The 16256-nt window shown below is 44.4% G+C and overlaps 1 protein-coding gene across 2 annotated transcripts in view; it reads right to left on the bottom strand.

Annotated features, from left to right (window-relative positions):
• Window positions 1–16256, bottom strand: part of NEDD9 (neural precursor cell expressed, developmentally down-regulated 9) — a 45436-nt gene that overhangs the window by 19679 nt on the left and 9501 nt on the right. Inside the window, exon 2 of one of the 2 annotated variants that reach the window (XM_069493074.1) lies at window positions 6682–7128. The exons of the other annotated variant lie outside the window; for it this stretch is intronic. Coding sequence (XP_069349175.1) covers window positions 6682–7128 — 447 coding nt within the window. The remainder of the gene's footprint in view (window positions 1–6681; window positions 7129–16256) is intronic. 2 annotated transcript variants of the gene reach the window in all.

Raw genomic sequence — 16256 nt, 5'->3', positions numbered from 1 at the left:
TTATTATGAAATAAAGTAAATAAATTTATTCTTTTCTCTCCCTCACAAAAAAAGAGTTATCCACTTAGCTAGACATCATACTATACACAGTCTTTTACCCATTCACTCTGATAAGCACAACCACTTAGCAGGAAATCATGGAAAAAGGAAGATTAAACTCTCTTTGCTTTGGTGTGGGTTTATAAGAAGTCACTAATGCACTCTTAGAAATATGCATTATCTGTGAGCTTTATAACAAAGTGCAACTGAGTTTGAAGGCTTTGGCATTGACCAAACAAAAAGGACCTTTGTTCATTTTTAAGGGGGTGTTACAGTTTGCTCATTGCATTGGTGTGGGTGACTTGTCTTGGAAAAGACACTTCTCATTTTCAAAGTGAGCTCATAAAATCCTGCTCTTCAAGTGCTGAATGACCTCCAATTTTGTGTAAGATTTAAAATGTATCTTGATTCTTCAAGGGAGAGATTTTAGGTGAAAGTTCAGTTCTCCGCATATCACCCAAAGCCACGTATTGAAGAAAACAGTTCATTTAAACTAGGATTATCTTTACATAGAGACGCACCATTCTGGAACATAGTTGTACTTTATTGAGTTTGTAAGTGGACAGACCAGAGGTACTCTTTGCTCTGGAAGTAGTTTTAGAGGTGTGTATGCGTGTGTGTGTGTGTGTGTGTGTGTGTGTGTCTCTCGGGGGTGGGGTGGGGTAGGGGGGTGTGTATGTGTAGGAGGCACAGAACAAAAGAAAGTGAGGTGAAGTCACAGTTTATCTTCTATGGGAGCTTTCATTTCCTCTAAATCTATTTTTTACTTGTTGGTAGACAAGTCATACTGCTAATATATAGCAGTTAGTTGGCTGGTATCTGAGTGTTGCTCTGGGCAACCAGATTTCACAATGCCTCCAATTCCAAGAAAGGAAGTCCTTGGTTCCTTAGCCAACAGCTAAGAGTGTCTGTGTGTGTACATGTATGTATGTGTACGGGTGTGTAGTTTGTGATGACTCAGTGTCTAAGAAGGTACAAACATTGTAGCTAATCTATTTCTGGTTCTTATGTTACCTTTCAGGAATGAGCCTGAAAGACCTGGCTAAAATCTTTGAATCATTTCCTGCCAACGTTTGGCTGTGTTCCATTTTGGAAGGTAGGAAATGGTCCTTAACAATGATGTCATGGGGTCTTGGGAAATCTTAATTTGACTTGAGTTTTCCAAGTGCCACCTCAAGGCGACACTTGCCCCAGTCTAGTAGGCCATTACATTTTTGAAGAGCCCTTGAGCGCCCTTGAGATCAATGAAATATACAGCATATTTCGTGACCATAGAGGAGGGAGAAACTGCTGGGTTGCAAAGAGGAAGCTTCACGGAGGAGATGAACCTTAAAGTGGATTTTAAAGAATGATTGGGGCCAAGCGTGGTGGCTCCCACCTGTAATCCTAGCACTCTGGGAAGCTGAGGCAGGAGGATCACTCGAGACCAGGAGTTTGAGACCAGCCTGAGCAAGAGTGAGACCCTGTCTCTACAAAAAATAGAAAAATTAGCTGGGTGTGGTGGCGTGCACCTGTAGTCCCTGCTAGTCAGGGACCTGAGGCAGGAGGATCACTTGAGCCCAGGAGTTGGAGGTTGCAGTGAGCAATGATGACGCCACTGCACTCTAGCCTGGGAAACAAAGCGAGACTCTGTCTCAAAAAAAAACCCAAACAAACAAATAAACAAACAAAATTGAAAAAAACGACTGATTAGGAGTTCACAGATAGAATAGAGGAATAAGGCATTGTAAGTAAATCATAGCATATGCAGAGGAAGCTCTGCTCCTCAGCAGGGAAAGCCTACTTCTCCTCTTCAGGCGACCACAGAAGAGTTAACCAGTCTTGTCTAAATTGGGCAAAATGCACTGAAGTTAAACCCTCAGACAAGCCCAACTTTACATCAATTACGCTTTGCTTCAGGGGCTCATTTATTGTGTATAGATAGTTACAATTACAGGAAACAGGTGGTGACATTTTCAAAGGCCCTTCAGGGGGGAAATTACTGTATATAATCTGACACTTCTCATACCAGGTGGCAATGAGTTGGACCATGGGCTTTGAACATCATGCCACGGTGTATGTGTGATAAGATCAGAACCACCTTGTAGCTTATGTAGAGGGTAACTCTAATGTAATACTTCGGTTCTGGCTTCTACCTTGTTATTTTATTCATTGGGCTGCCTAGAGCAGTCAAGAGGTAGCTGTGGCCTCTGCCTTGACAGAGTTTATAATTTAGCCCAACACTGATCTCCAAAGGCAGCAAAGCAAATCTCAATCCAGCAGTTAGAATAAAAGCGACAGGTCTAATAATAAAGGCAGTATCAGAAAAACACATAAAAGCGACAGGTCTAATAATAAAGGCAGTATCAGAAAAACACATATAATTCCCCATGCAGACCAGGCATGAAATGGATGAACCCAGGTGGCAGTTTTGCTGATCTCTGAAGCAGAGTAATGAGGCTATTTTAGAACTTTGGAGGCCTTCAGCTTTTGGACATTTGGAGGCTTCATTCACCCCAAACCATACTCCCATATCAAGGGGAATTTTTGCTTTTAAAAAATTGAAAACTTTTTTCTTCTTTTGTAATTGAGCTTTTCAAATTATTTGACTGTGAGTAACTCCTTTAATTTAGAATTGCCTGTGAGTTTTTGGCAGTCACGATGCATATTTAGAAAGCTTTGCAAAGTGAGAAAAACCTAACCTACAAATTATTTTCAAATGGAATAAAATAGTTATGAGCCCTAAATTTAAAAATTAATGGGGTTGACATGATACAGTTTCTTAGACATTTGTCTAAATGTTTATTAATTTCTATTTTGCAGTTTTTGTGTTTCACATTTTGGAGTCAAAAGACCTTTTATTTAGCTCTCGAACATTCTCGTAGGCCCTGGGCATTCTGCCTACAATGCCTAATGGATAAAACAGCCTTGCACACAAAACCCAGAGTGAAAAAGACCAATGAAATTAAGTTGTCAGTGTATATAGTTTCCAGATAACTTTGAGAGTTCTTTTCCACCCTTTGCAGAATTCTTGTAGAACCAAAGAGAGAGCCATATACTCAAAGGGTACAGCATATTGCTAGGAATGAAGTATTTGCACATTTGGCATACAGCAAGAAACAGTGCTGATGCATTAATAGTTCAAAATAAACTGAGAAAGGAAAGAAAAACAAGGTAAGGGGAACTCATTTTTTTAAGCCCCTGCTGTGCTAAGCACTGTGGCACTGAATGCTCACAGCAGCCCTACGAGGGCGTTAGGATCATTCCCATTCAGCAGATGAAGAAACCAGAGCTTGGAGATGGTAACTGGCAAAGGGATACCCAGCTGTGGAGAAACAGAACCCAGAGGCAGCCTAACCCTGAAGCCCACGCTCCTTCCACAGTTCTCATGCTGTCTCCTGGTTTCCTAAAAGGGTGGAGATGTTATGAGTACCTTTCTTTCTCTAAATCCTGATTTAGTAAGTGATGAATGTCCTTAGTGTGGATGGGATGCAGGAGGGTGGGTAGGGGCTGGAGTTTCCCGGAGAGCAAAGTTGAAGTGACAGAAGGCAAAATCCACTGTCTTACTTTTTTTTTTTTTCCTTAAGTGATTCATGAGTAGAAAAAAACGGTGGTGGATAAAACTTCTGAAGCCCACAGTCTGTAGCAACATCAAGGGAATTTTGAACCATGGAAAGTCCCGAATCACAATCATATTGGAACATATCCCAGCCCTTCAAGGTCTCTTTGCAGTGTTTCTCCAAGCATAGCCCTGGACCCTCCCCAAGAACTGTGCAGGGAGCTCGACAAATACAGATTCCTGGGCCTCAGCCCAGACCTACTGGATTAGAACCTCTGAGGGGAACAACCTGGGAATCTGCATTTCAATTCACCTTCTCGACCTCTCTGGGTAGTTCTACGTTCATGAAACTTTTAAAACTACACTTCTGTGGTTCAGAACAAGATTCCGCTGCCTCCTCATTTTCTTGTTTAACAGCTTTTAAGCACCATAGCTTAAACTACCAGGAATAGCTAGTTCTGCACTCACCACCATTTTACAGATGGGAAATTAAAAGAGAAAATGAGCAAACTGCTTTATTTAGCAAGTCAGTAAAACTGCCAAAATGAGAACTTAAAAAAAAAAAAAAAAAAGATAAAGCCAGGCCGTATCCCCACTGCACTGGGATTATCTCCTGGGGCCTTGGTTTAAGTCACTGGTATGATTCCCACCCACGGAGAAGATCCCATCCCCGGGGGAGATGTTGACAGAGGTTTTTCAAGCAGTTGCCTAGAAGGTTAAAATCACCTCTCAGCAGCTAAGCCATCCCTACTATGAAAGAAAGGAAAGAAGGAAGGAAGAGACAGAGAGGGAGGGAGAGGAAAGGAGGGGAGGAGGGGAGGAGGGGGGTAGGGAGAGAGGGAGAAGAGTGGGGAAGAGAGGGAAGGAAGGGAAGGGGCGGCACACTCACTCCCGTGGGGGTGTGAGCCAGTGGCCCTGGGGACAGTGCAGGGAGGCACAGAGGCACCAAGATGCTCTCAAGAGGCCAGGAGCATGGGGAGCGCTTGGTATTTGGCAGGCAGGGAGCCAGGACCCCCCTTCTCCTGCCCTTCCCATCCTGGCCAGGTCACCAGCTCCGTCCCTGACCGCGCAGTGCTTCAGGCATGCCCTGCGCCCCGGCTCCGCCGCGCCCCCTGGAAGGGCTGGCAGAGGTCCTTTTCAGAAGCAGGACTCACCTGCCTTGTGCTAAACATAAAATGTCCTACTGAGCGTAGAAATAAAAAACCAAAACGAAACATGAAGTTTGAGCGCCTGAGGGTCACCCTAGCTCCAAGTCCTCGTCTCCGTCCGCCGCCCATGGAGCCCGGGAGAAAGTCCGCAGGGCAACTGCGGCGCAGGCCATGGGAAGGAGTCTGAAGTTTTACACGTCTCAGACTTGGAACTGAAAAGGTTGAGTCTAAAAGGGAAAACATGTCACCTTGCTGCCAAAATCAACTATGATGAAAGTTTAGAGCCCACCACTCTCAGCCAAGCATTTCCTGTTCTGGCCTCCCCGTCTGCCTCGCGCTGGCTCCGAGAAGCGAGAGCTATTTTTAAGGTGCAAACAACCAGCACTACGAATGAGACGTTTCTTATTTATAGTTCTACCTTTCAACTGCTCTGCTCCCCTCTGGAGATAGAGCCCAGGTTTGGTTTTCCCTTTGAATCTAAAATCTCTGGGGGTAAGAAGGACTTTGAAAGGTCATGACTCAGTCTGTCGCCCCTAGCCTGGCATCCACCGTTGTCCTGGGCAACAGGGGTCAGAAAGCTCTTCCTCACTCCTTGAGGACGTTGGCGCCTCACGGACGTGCGCTAGGCTTGTGCAACACATGTGCTCTTGAGCAGTGTTTGTAAAACATACTTTTTACATAAAAGGTGACTTGAAAATGCATTCGTGGTTTTGTTAAAGGAATCCAACAATAAATCTTTTCTTTTTTGTTTTATCAACAGTGGATTCTAATATCATGCAAATAGATATTCCCTAATTTGCATGAGTTTGTAAATTCAGACTTTGTATTATTATAGATTTACTTGAGGCAGGGCAAATCTATGGTTAGTCTTCTAAGAGTCAAGCTCTTTCTGGTATCTAACTGCATGTTTCCTCTTGTAATTCAGGGGTATTTTCATATGCTGTTAAATTGGTTCATTCTTAACACCAAACCTTGTAGGATCCACTGGAATTTGGCAGTAAATGAAAGAGAAAATCCCTCTCTTGTAGCACTCATAGGAGTGTCATCTTGGTTTTGGCTATTACTCCCTGTGAGCCCACTGACATTACTTTCTTCACAGCACGAGTCCCTACCTGACATTACGGTGGTGGCTTATGTCTCCCCAACTGCAATGTAAGCATCGCCAGGGCTTTGTTTGCTCTTTAATTCCTCGCTGTAGCACAAGCATCAAAAATATATCAGGATGCGCAACATTCATTATTCAATTAATAAATTTCTATTTACGCCAAATTGCTATGGTATTTGGGATTAGGGTGTTGAAGAGTTCCCCACACTTTTTTTTTTAATTTGATGCCTTCCTAAATTTCCAAGTCTCACTATTTTCACCCACTGCCTCAGCTGTTATTATAGGAATTACTTGAAGGACAGGACGATGACGTCTTTCCAAATTCACTAGTATCTATGTGTTTTAAATGAGTCAAACTTTAAGCTGACAACTCCACAGAACAAGTTGGCGAGCATGACCTACTCCCAGCTTTCTTGCTGTCTCTATTCCTGGTGGCCCTTTGTCCAGCCAGCCCTATGGGGGCTTGATCCAACTTTGGCCAAAGGAGGATCTTTGCTGCATCATTGTGCTTGTACAAGATTTGGTGCCTGTACCGCTCAATGAAGAAATGGAAAAGACAGGAAACTATTTGAGCACAGAAGCTAGGTCTAGAAGCATAGCTATCAGAAAGATGGAGAGAAACAATGTGATGATCCATCTGACTCAGAGTGACACCAGAACTTATAAAGGCTGTGGATCAACTGAACTTGACACGTCATGGTTCAAGAAAGTTTTGCTAACTGATGAGTGGCAAAATCATGCAAAAATGATGCCTGACCTAGGGTACTCGTTATATTTACTTCTTGGCAGTTTCAAGTTATTATTTTGGGAACATAAAATAGGAACAAAAATTCAGTTAGTCACTTACTTACCTTTTTACTCAAGTGGGGCCCACTGGTTCCCCCAACGCTTCTCTGTACTGAAGGTGGCACTTGGTATACATCTTGTTCTTGGGTGCCATGGCCAGTGGGTACTTGGTAAATTCCCTGATTTTGGTAGGAAGGTGGCACTTGGTAGATGGTGTCTCGAGGAACAGGCTGTGGGTTTGGCACTTGATAGAGCTTCTGTTGGCCAACAGCCTGGTGCATCAGTCCAGAAGCAGGCTGGTCATGACCGGAGGAGGTCTCCTGCATGGGACCAATCAGAAGCTTCACCCGGTTGCCTGGGACAATGCCCTGCCGACCGTGTAAGGAGCACAGCCACCAGCCTTCCAGCCCTCCTGTGTTCTGCTCTATGACAGTCAGGATGTCACCCTTGCGAAAGGCCAGTTCCTCAGCACACTCCGGGACATTGTCATATAAGGCCCTTGCCATAAGATTCTAGGAAGGAAGGAACAGAGGAAAATCGTGTTAGAATATTAGCTCAGCCCCTTTAGCACCTAAAGCCCACCCTCTTATGGACAGGCACACTTCCTGGAAAATGAGAAGAATAAATCTGAACAATGGCCTGTAAGGAGAAAAACAGATGGTGCAGACAAAAGACAGATACATACATACTGTGTCTGCCACCAATGACATCAGACTGCCTCCTTGGAAAAGCTCAGAACACCAGAAGAGTTCTTTCCTCTCGCAGTAGATGCTGTGCCAAGGAATTATGAGCAGCACTGTTAAAGAGTTAGAGAATGGTTCACTACACCAAACATTTTTCTTCCTTTTTTAAAGTGAGCTTAAGGGGGAAAAAATATTCCAGGATAGCCAGATGTACTACAAAGGACATGTCTCGATTTTTTTCATATATTGGAGGTAGAAAGAGTGAAAGAAAATCTCAAAAAACACACAGTACAAATGGCATTTATATTTGGTGTTGAAATGTAAACAAAAGTACACTTATGTGTGCCTTTGCAGGGTTTGAAATATCTTATTCTCAGATGATCAGGAGGTCCCTGGATACAAGGAGAATCTATAAGCAGTGGGACATGCCATCATAGTCACCATGGAGCACAGAGTGACAGTGTGACAGTGGTCTACATCTGCAGATTCGATGGCAGGAGCTACCAGGAATTTATTAGCACACAGGCAGATGCCAACTCTTTCTCTTTTGGTCTTTTACTCTTACCTTTCCTGAGGGCTTCCCTTCACCCTTCTTTATCGCCTACTTCTTGAATCTCGCCATTCACATCCGAAAGGCTGTGCCTTCCCCTCCTTTCATGGGCCCAAAACACTCTCTGTCTTTGTATGAAGGCCTGTCTGGCACATTCAGTACTAAGCAGACGGCCAAAGCAGGCATTCAGCAGAGAGTGGGCAGGCAGTATGTGCTGACATTCTTGGAACCCTTTCAAAGGCTCAGAAGATTTCATTTCTTGGCGTTAGTAATATTTCCCAGCACGCGGGCAGCCCTTCCCGCATGCCTGCCCTCTTCCCAGAGCACAGAGGAGTAGGGGAACGTTGTAAATTCATTGCAAGCATTTGGAAAACTCAGAGTGCTCTCTCTAGTGCTTTATTAAAATGTTTGGATGCGCTTAAGGTCGTTGCGGTGGGGCTCACTTATGGGAGAAAGGAGTGCCGACTGGATGGAGCAGGTTCGTGACTTTATTGCACAACATAATATATCTGTGGAATTTTGGGGCTCTGTTATTCGGCCTTTTGACCCCTGTTTTCGTCTCTAGAAATGTAGACTTGATCTTTTCAGCCTCATGCTTTTTTCATTTCTTTATAACTGGCATACATTAATCGTGGCCCCTGTCCCAGCCCCGTAGCCACAGGTCCTGCACTGTGTGTCACTCCCTGCCCTGAAGTTGCTGTGCCCTGTGAGGGCTCTGCCCTCTGGTCAGTAGCTGGGAAGGGTCCAATTCCACCAGTGTGAGCCCGGCTCCTCTTAGTCAGCTACTTAAGGAAAGGGGGAAGCTTTGTGATTCTCTTTAAGAATAAGGTTGAAGTCCTTTTTCTTGGCAGTTATGAGATCCAGGAAGTATGGGACACAGACAGGTGAGCATCAGGGAAGCTAAAGGGAAACTGAGGAGTGTGTGTTTCAGGGGAAGGTTTAACTTAGCAGTAAGCTTTGGGTTTCTTCTAATAATTAAAAGTTCGCATGCAAAGATAAAAACAGCATTCTACCCCGGTTTGAGGAACCCTTTAAGGATGGTGCCATAATCCTAAAATCTCCTCTGCTTCCCTTCTTCCATCTTTTGGGTGTTCTGTAATTTAAAAGAAAAGTCATAGAGTTACAGAGGACAAGAGTCTGGTCCTTTGTACCAAAATGATCTCCAGGAAACAACTCCGGCAGAGTCGTATTGAGATTATGGAGTGGGGGAGAGAGCTGACCACTCTGGTCTCTGTCCCTTTCTCCTGGGCCCATTCAACAATTGGGACTGGCTGGGAAGGAAGGCCCTAGATGAAATCAGAAGTAACAGAGTCAGGGCCAGTTCCATGGAGCAGAGGGTTGATAGCTGTGCAATTGCACTGGCTACAAAGAAGGGAAAGAAGAGAAACAGAAAACAGTAGAAAGGCCAAGGGTTGCAGACCTAACTGGCAGCAATCAGCTGATGGCATTTGGAGCTGGGTCGCCTCCAACTCCGGGGACACCATGAGGCACTGAAATAGAGTGTAGGCGTGCCTGATTTGCAGCAGATAGAAACCCCCACATGAGAGTCACTCTTTGTCTCCTGCCCCAGTGACCTCCCACCACCTGGTGAGCAGCATGCTAATGTTTCTACCCAGCCTCAGCAGCTGCGTCTCAGGGGCAACTTTCAGAATGGTCCTTGCTAGTGCGGGCACCCCAGGGGAGTTCTCCTCGCCGGTTGTCCAGACTCCCTGCAGTCCTACCCTCTGCCCACAGAGATTAGGACTCAGACAGACAGCCTGGCATGGCTGTTAGTAGCCCGGACCCCAGTCCCAGCCCGACACCTAGTCACCCTCTAATAGATATTCTCAGCTGTGGCTGCACAGGAGTTTGAGTTATTTAATGTCTGTATAAACTACAGAGAGCCAACGTGTGTAAGCACCCACTCTCTTAAACAGAAAGTTTCAGTTCCAGAGACATTTAGAGATCACCTGGACACAAGGTCCCTGTTCTACAGATGAGGAAACAGTTTGGGGGAGGCCAGTTTATCGTTTGCCCAAGGCCAATCAGAGATGGAAAGATTGGTGGTTTTTTGGTTCAGTTCTCTTTCCAGAACGCTAAGCTGCCTTAGTTCCTCTACACAGTGTCCTTCTAACTGGGCTTCATTCCATTATATAATAAAGTTCTGAAGACGACCAATTCTTCTTTTCATATCTGTGGAATAAATGGATTCTTGGGGTCTTGGGTCCCCCAAGACCTGTGTTATTTGGGCAGATGACTTCTCTCCTTCATGCCTTAGTTTTCTCACCCCCACAACGAGCATGAGAATAACGGCCCCAGCTCACGGGTTTGCTGTCAGGATTCAATGCGTTCAAGGCAAGCACTGTAACATCGCCTGAGACTTAGGGAGCCCGTGTCACCGGGCGGTCCCTTGGCCCCAGGCTCCCTGCACACTGTGTCCTCTCAATCCTCAGTACAGGGTTGGTTCTATTCTACTAATGATTTTATATATATTTTTACACATATCTGATATTTCTCTCACTCACAATTACATTTCAAAAGAACTGTCTTTCAAAGCAGTATTTTTCTGAATTATGAATGAGTTCTGGTTACTGCAAACTCTTGTTGAGTATTTGCCTACAAGCAGCAATGATAAAACTATTGGTTGCACTCAAGAGAGCCTCTGAGACAAAAATAATAGTATTACTGGATAAATCCCAACAGATTCTGACATCAGAAAGTAGGACAGACATGGGTACAGAGCTTGGCTACTGAAAATACTTTGTTGGGGCAAGAGTTCAGTAAGAAGATAGCCAAATTACCTTCGCCTGGAACACAAACCATCTCATTCAAAAGTGCACATAAGTAGGCAAATCAAGAGTTAATTCCTCTGTCAAGGAGGTAGAGGGACCCTCTCCTTCAGTGCAAAGGTGTGATTCCTTGAGGCCACAAAGTCAGAAGTTGATTATCTGCCTATCTTAGAAACACCAGAGAGAAGCAGTTTGTCTATTTAAGATCTCTTTCTCCCACCCCCTTGGATATTTATCTCCAGGGTAGGGAAGGTCAACACAGAAACAAACCAAGGGGAGATAAGAGAGCCGTGTAATTCTATACCGGGCTGGACGGTTGGCCGCCAGAGACTGGCAGTCAGAAATGCAGCTAGAGCTTGGCAGAGCACCAAAACAGTTGGGGCACGGAACTTGAAAGCCAGAAGGAACTTTAAACAATTATAGTCTAACCCTTCCACTTTACAAACAACAAAAAATGAGGCCCAAGAAGTTAATGATTTGCCAGGTCACCTGGCAAGAAAGTCTTAGAGCTGGGACAAGAATTCAGGCCTCCTGTTGCCAGATCCAGAATTAGGAAGAGAATTTATCGAAGTCAAATACATATGCTACAAAAGCTGTGGCTCTAATCAGGATTAGAAATCGGCATTGAGGATCGTAAGCCCTACCTGAGGGGACCCTAATTGTAGGAGCATCTCGCATTGATCCCCACCTCATGCTTGAAACTCTCTTCTTTGGGCTTCCATGATACCACTTCCTAGTTTTCCTTCTCTTGACCACTCATCCTCCTTCTCTGTCATGGACAATTTTTTTTCCCCATCCCCTAAGTGATCATAGTCCAAAGGGATCTTTTCTTTGCACATTTCTCTTTTCTTTTATATGCCTGCCTTCTTCAGGAAACCTAGTCTATGCCATGGCATCTGAACACACAGATAATATCTAAATCCATAGCTCAGGCCTACAACTTTCTTCTGCACTGCAGTCTCTTATTTCCAACTGTCTAATGCAGCAGTTCCCAACCTTTTTGGCACCAGGGACCGGTTTCATGGAAGACAATTTTTCCATGGATGGGAGTGGGGGTGGGGTGGTACCGGTCCGCAGCCCAGGGGTTGGGGACCGCAGCGCAGGTCTAATGGGCATCTTCATCTCTAACTCAGCAAGTGCACACACCTCTTTCTCCTGCTTTGCCTTGGTGAACACACTGGCAGCCTCCAAGTTTTGCTGAGTCTTTTCATGACCTGAAGCCCAATCAGCTGGACCCTCACTGCTACCCCTAATTCAGGTCCTCAGAAAAAAATTTTTTTTTTTTCCTGGAGCAAAGCAATTGCTTTGCAACTGGATTTCCTGCATTCAACCTCTTCCCGCCTCAAAACCTGTCTCTCACATAACCAGAATGGTTATCTTTCCCAAGCCTGCCTGTGCATTTTCCTTCCCAGTTCTCTGTCATATTATTTCTTTACAGTACGGCTTGGACTGCTCCATTCAAGACTATGGACTCCTTAAGTTCAGGGATGCTGTCTAATTCCTTTTGTATTTCCAGAACGTTAGCTCAATGCCTGGAAAAAAAAAAATACATATTCATTAAATGTTTGCTAAATTGAAATGGGTACTGGACTCTGATTTCCTGGTTCTCTGCAGGGAGGGTGAAACTGTTTTACTTAGAGAATTCAGCAAGACATTGGGTTAAAATTTTCAGGTGGAAGTGGGGAAGATGAACTCACCAGAAAGATAAATGGCCTGTCCAAGTCGTTCAAGCCTCACAGCCAGAGAATAAGAGAGACAGTAAGCAGGAAAGTGCCTGCCCTCCCTATTAAAACAGGGTGATGACGCAGATGGGGAGCCTGGCCCCCCTGAAACTGTGTTCACAACTACTGAGCAAACAGGAAGGCCAAGAGGAACTGGCCATCCCCGCGAGATTAAACACAATGGTCTCTTTGAAGAGCCTTTCTCCCTCCGCGTAGCAATCTGCTTCTGGCAGTAGGTGACAGAGCGCCATTCAAATACTTTGCCAGAATGTTTGGGTTCTGCTGTTCCTGGTTCCCCAGCAATGTCTGAGGAGCGGGAAGAAAGTACTGTACAACTGGCCAGGACTGCAGGTACAGAGCGCTCAAGGTCACATGGCAACTTCTACCCCTCTACCCCCAACTCCTCCCTGCCTTCCTCCCCGCCCCCCACTGCTATCAAAATATCAAGAAAGCTTATTCCTCCTACATCAGGGAAACTATCTGCTTTGCCAAATACGGAGAGGTGTGACTTGTAATGTCCATGACCATCCATGCTGTTTTTTGAAGAGAAATGAGACACAATGGCTGGTGTGTCACCCCGCTGACTGCTAGCATCGTCCATGGCCTGGCTTCCTCTTAGTATTTTTACTTCATTCTATGTTTATCATGCGGGAGATCCTGCCAACGCCTCAGGGCTGCCACTTTCTCAATGACACGACTTTCCTGTACCTGACCCCCCCAAACTTCAGCCCTGGACTCCGGTGGACTTGTGTGTGCACACACACGCACACAGAGGACAGACCCTGAGAAACAGACACACTAGAGGAAATGGCCATCGTCAAGGAAATCAGTCCCAGAGGAAGTGGCTGAGGGATGAACAGCGTCAAGGTCAGTCTCAGGGCACACTGGGGAAGAGAGAAAGGCTCGCGTGCTTTTGTGCACACTGACAAAAATCGGCTTCTGCCTGAGGACTGCAAACCATTTCGATTATGTTTCTCCTCTCCCTCTCACCATCACCTTTGGGACAGGGCGGATATGGGCTTTCTCCAAAGAATCAAACAGCCATAGTCAGAAAACATGGGTATCTACAAGTGTCTGGATTTCAATTCTTGGAATGCTTGGTTTACACCTAGGGTTCTTGCATCTGAAGATCTGGAACGTTGAATTTTTTGAGTTGGATCCTCTGGAGATTGTTAAGTAGCAGACATGAAGCTTTCAAGTACAGGCATTAGAAGATATGACATGATATGTCCCCAGTTTTTTCCCAGTAATTTGTCAATTGCGTTCTGACACACTTTTCATTAGGTGATGGGAACTAGCCCACAGAAAGGCAACAGTTGGGTCCCACGAGGTCCCACTAATTCCAGTTATACTTCTAAACACTGGTGAGGGGTGTTCAACATTTCCTACCTCTTGGCACCCAGATTGCATTTCAGCCAAATATTTTTATTTTCTGGAAAGTTCTTTTTCTAAACCCCCTATTGTGGTCACAAAGCCTACATGAGTAACTTGGACCCACTCTGAATCTTATGTCAATCACTTAGCCCCAAGTCCTCAAATGTTTCTAGATTTTTCCAGCTTTGTGAACTTTAGCTATGTCATTCTCTTCTGAGCATTTCTGAGTGGGAGAAGGGTTAAGAAATGTGCCATTAGATACTTGCCTCCCAAAGGTACTCTTTGACATGGCATGAGACACCATTAAGATTCCGTGTATGCCTCACGGGACAGCACCCTGTGTGTGGCTGCCCATTCTGGGTTTGGGAATTTTAACATCTCTTCCACACTGGCCTATTTCTATGGGTTGAGGGGTTATTTGGAAGCTCCCATTATTTTGATTGTTCATATACCAAAGTGTCATTACTTCTCGAGAGCTTTTGAAAAGATCAGATACTCATTGCAAATTTGGATATTTGGACCTCAGAAAGAAATTTTTATCTGACCAGATTTGGTAACATGATATGGACAGCATAGCTGTGAGATTAAAAAGTGTTTCCTCAAATGCTGGGCTCCTCTGCTCCCCCGCACTTGAATGAATGCCATCTATTCTCCCTTGATCTAAGGTTCATGCAGGACAGAAACATTCATATGCTGGGATTTGTTTACCATGAAAACAACAAAAGCCTAGAGGAAATCCTTGGCTTTGTGTAAGAAAAATTACAAATGGGTTGGTAGGCAGGCGTGCATATACGTATGTGTATGTACGACTCACAGGGAACTTCTATTATTTCTTGGCCCATGGTAGAAGATGGATTTGCTTAGAGTATTCAGGAAAAATAAATTAGCTTCTCTTCAGACTTTCTGAGGATCATAAATAATATTCATGTTTTTAAGAGTTTAATTTTCCTTCCACTCATCTGTAGTTTTAGAGATTTACTGAAGCAATCCCTGAGGCTCTTAAAGAAGGTGGAAAACACCTAGGTTTCTACGGGTATTAGAACTAGAAGTCACCCATAGTTTGACCAGAATTAACTACAGTAGGATTTTAGAGTAAGAAGGAACCATTCTAACCCAATCTCCTTATTTTGCAGCCCAGAGGGTCTCATATTAGATTAGCAGCAGAGCCAGGAATAGCATCTGGTTCCCCTCTTAATCTAGAATTTTTTCCTACTAGACCAGGATGCCCTTCCTGAGAATCTTCTCCACGTTAGAATTTATCACTGTTGCTAGTAAGCCTTGGAATTTATAAGCATTTGTCCTGGGTTGCCTGGTTTTGATAGATTTCAGCACAGTACGTTGGCAAAGGATCAAAATCACAGGGCAGGCACAAAGTCTTTTCAGGGTTCTGTCCCTGGATAAATCTGACAGGCGCCATATAATGATGAAGGCCTGACACCCACTCACCCAAAAGATAGGTTTTATTAACAATAAAACAACCATCTGGACTTCGGCCAACATTACAGTGTTGGCACCGGATCATATCTATCTGCCTGTCTAGACAAATCCTCCAACATCCAGGTGCTCAGGGAAGAGAAACGAGAATTAAGTTATAATGCAGTAGAAGACGTTAGTACGCTACATTACAGTATATTTCCAAAAATGATATCATTTCTCAAAAGTCAAAAGGCACAAGTTATAACATCTAATAAAGTATTTGAAAGAAGAAAAAGACGTTCCTATTTTTACATTCCCATCTATCTTATCTTCCTGCACCAAGCAGTGCAGCCCAAGGTTACATCTAAACCCCCCAATACAGATGCAAACACATCCTGGCAACCCTCATCTGTCTCCCAGGCAGTTGGTGTAACTGGGATGCCACTTCACTGGAACTCTTTTAGATGTCATCTGACCTGGGTCATCTGGCCCGATTGCTAAAATCTACTTCACTTGCGAGGACTTCAAAGAGTTTTTAAAAACAGATCCGCACACTTGGCTGAGAGGTGTGTGCGGTCATATGCTGTCAGCACTGCAGCTGCTGACCCGTCTCAAGGAAAACCTTCAGAAGCTGCAGCTCTCAGCTAGGGGACAGAGGAAAGGTGGCAGGAGCAAAGGGAACAGAAGAAAACCTCAAAATGGAATCGTTCAGTGCCTAGGTGTAGAGACAAGTTCTTACACGTACATTTTACACACCAGTTTATGAGAATCAAATGGCTTTCTTAAAGGCCCAGTTCTAAGTGTGTGTTACTTTACATGACTAGGTATGTATGTAGAGAGAGAAGCCAGGGGAAGATCTTGGAGAATTAAAGTTGCCTTAGAGATGGTTTGATGGTTTTATATTTGACCGGAGTGAAACCCCGAGCTTCTTAGTATTTTGTGGTATTCGCTTGAACAAATTGGTGGCAGGCATATAGAGGAAGTCACTTTTTGGTTAGGACTTGTTACCTCAAGCTCAATATCAGACATGATAGAATTAAGGCAAACAGTTCTCTGGGGGTATTTTTGTGCTTCTATCACATAAAACCAGTAAGACAATTATTTTTAAGCAGAAAGAAGTAGAAGAAA

This window comes from Eulemur rufifrons, chromosome 18 (assembly GCF_041146395.1).
Source record: "Eulemur rufifrons isolate Redbay chromosome 18, OSU_ERuf_1, whole genome shotgun sequence".
Taxonomy (NCBI): Eukaryota; Metazoa; Chordata; class Mammalia; order Primates; family Lemuridae; genus Eulemur; species Eulemur rufifrons.
This window is presented reverse-complemented; position numbering and strand designations above follow the sequence as displayed.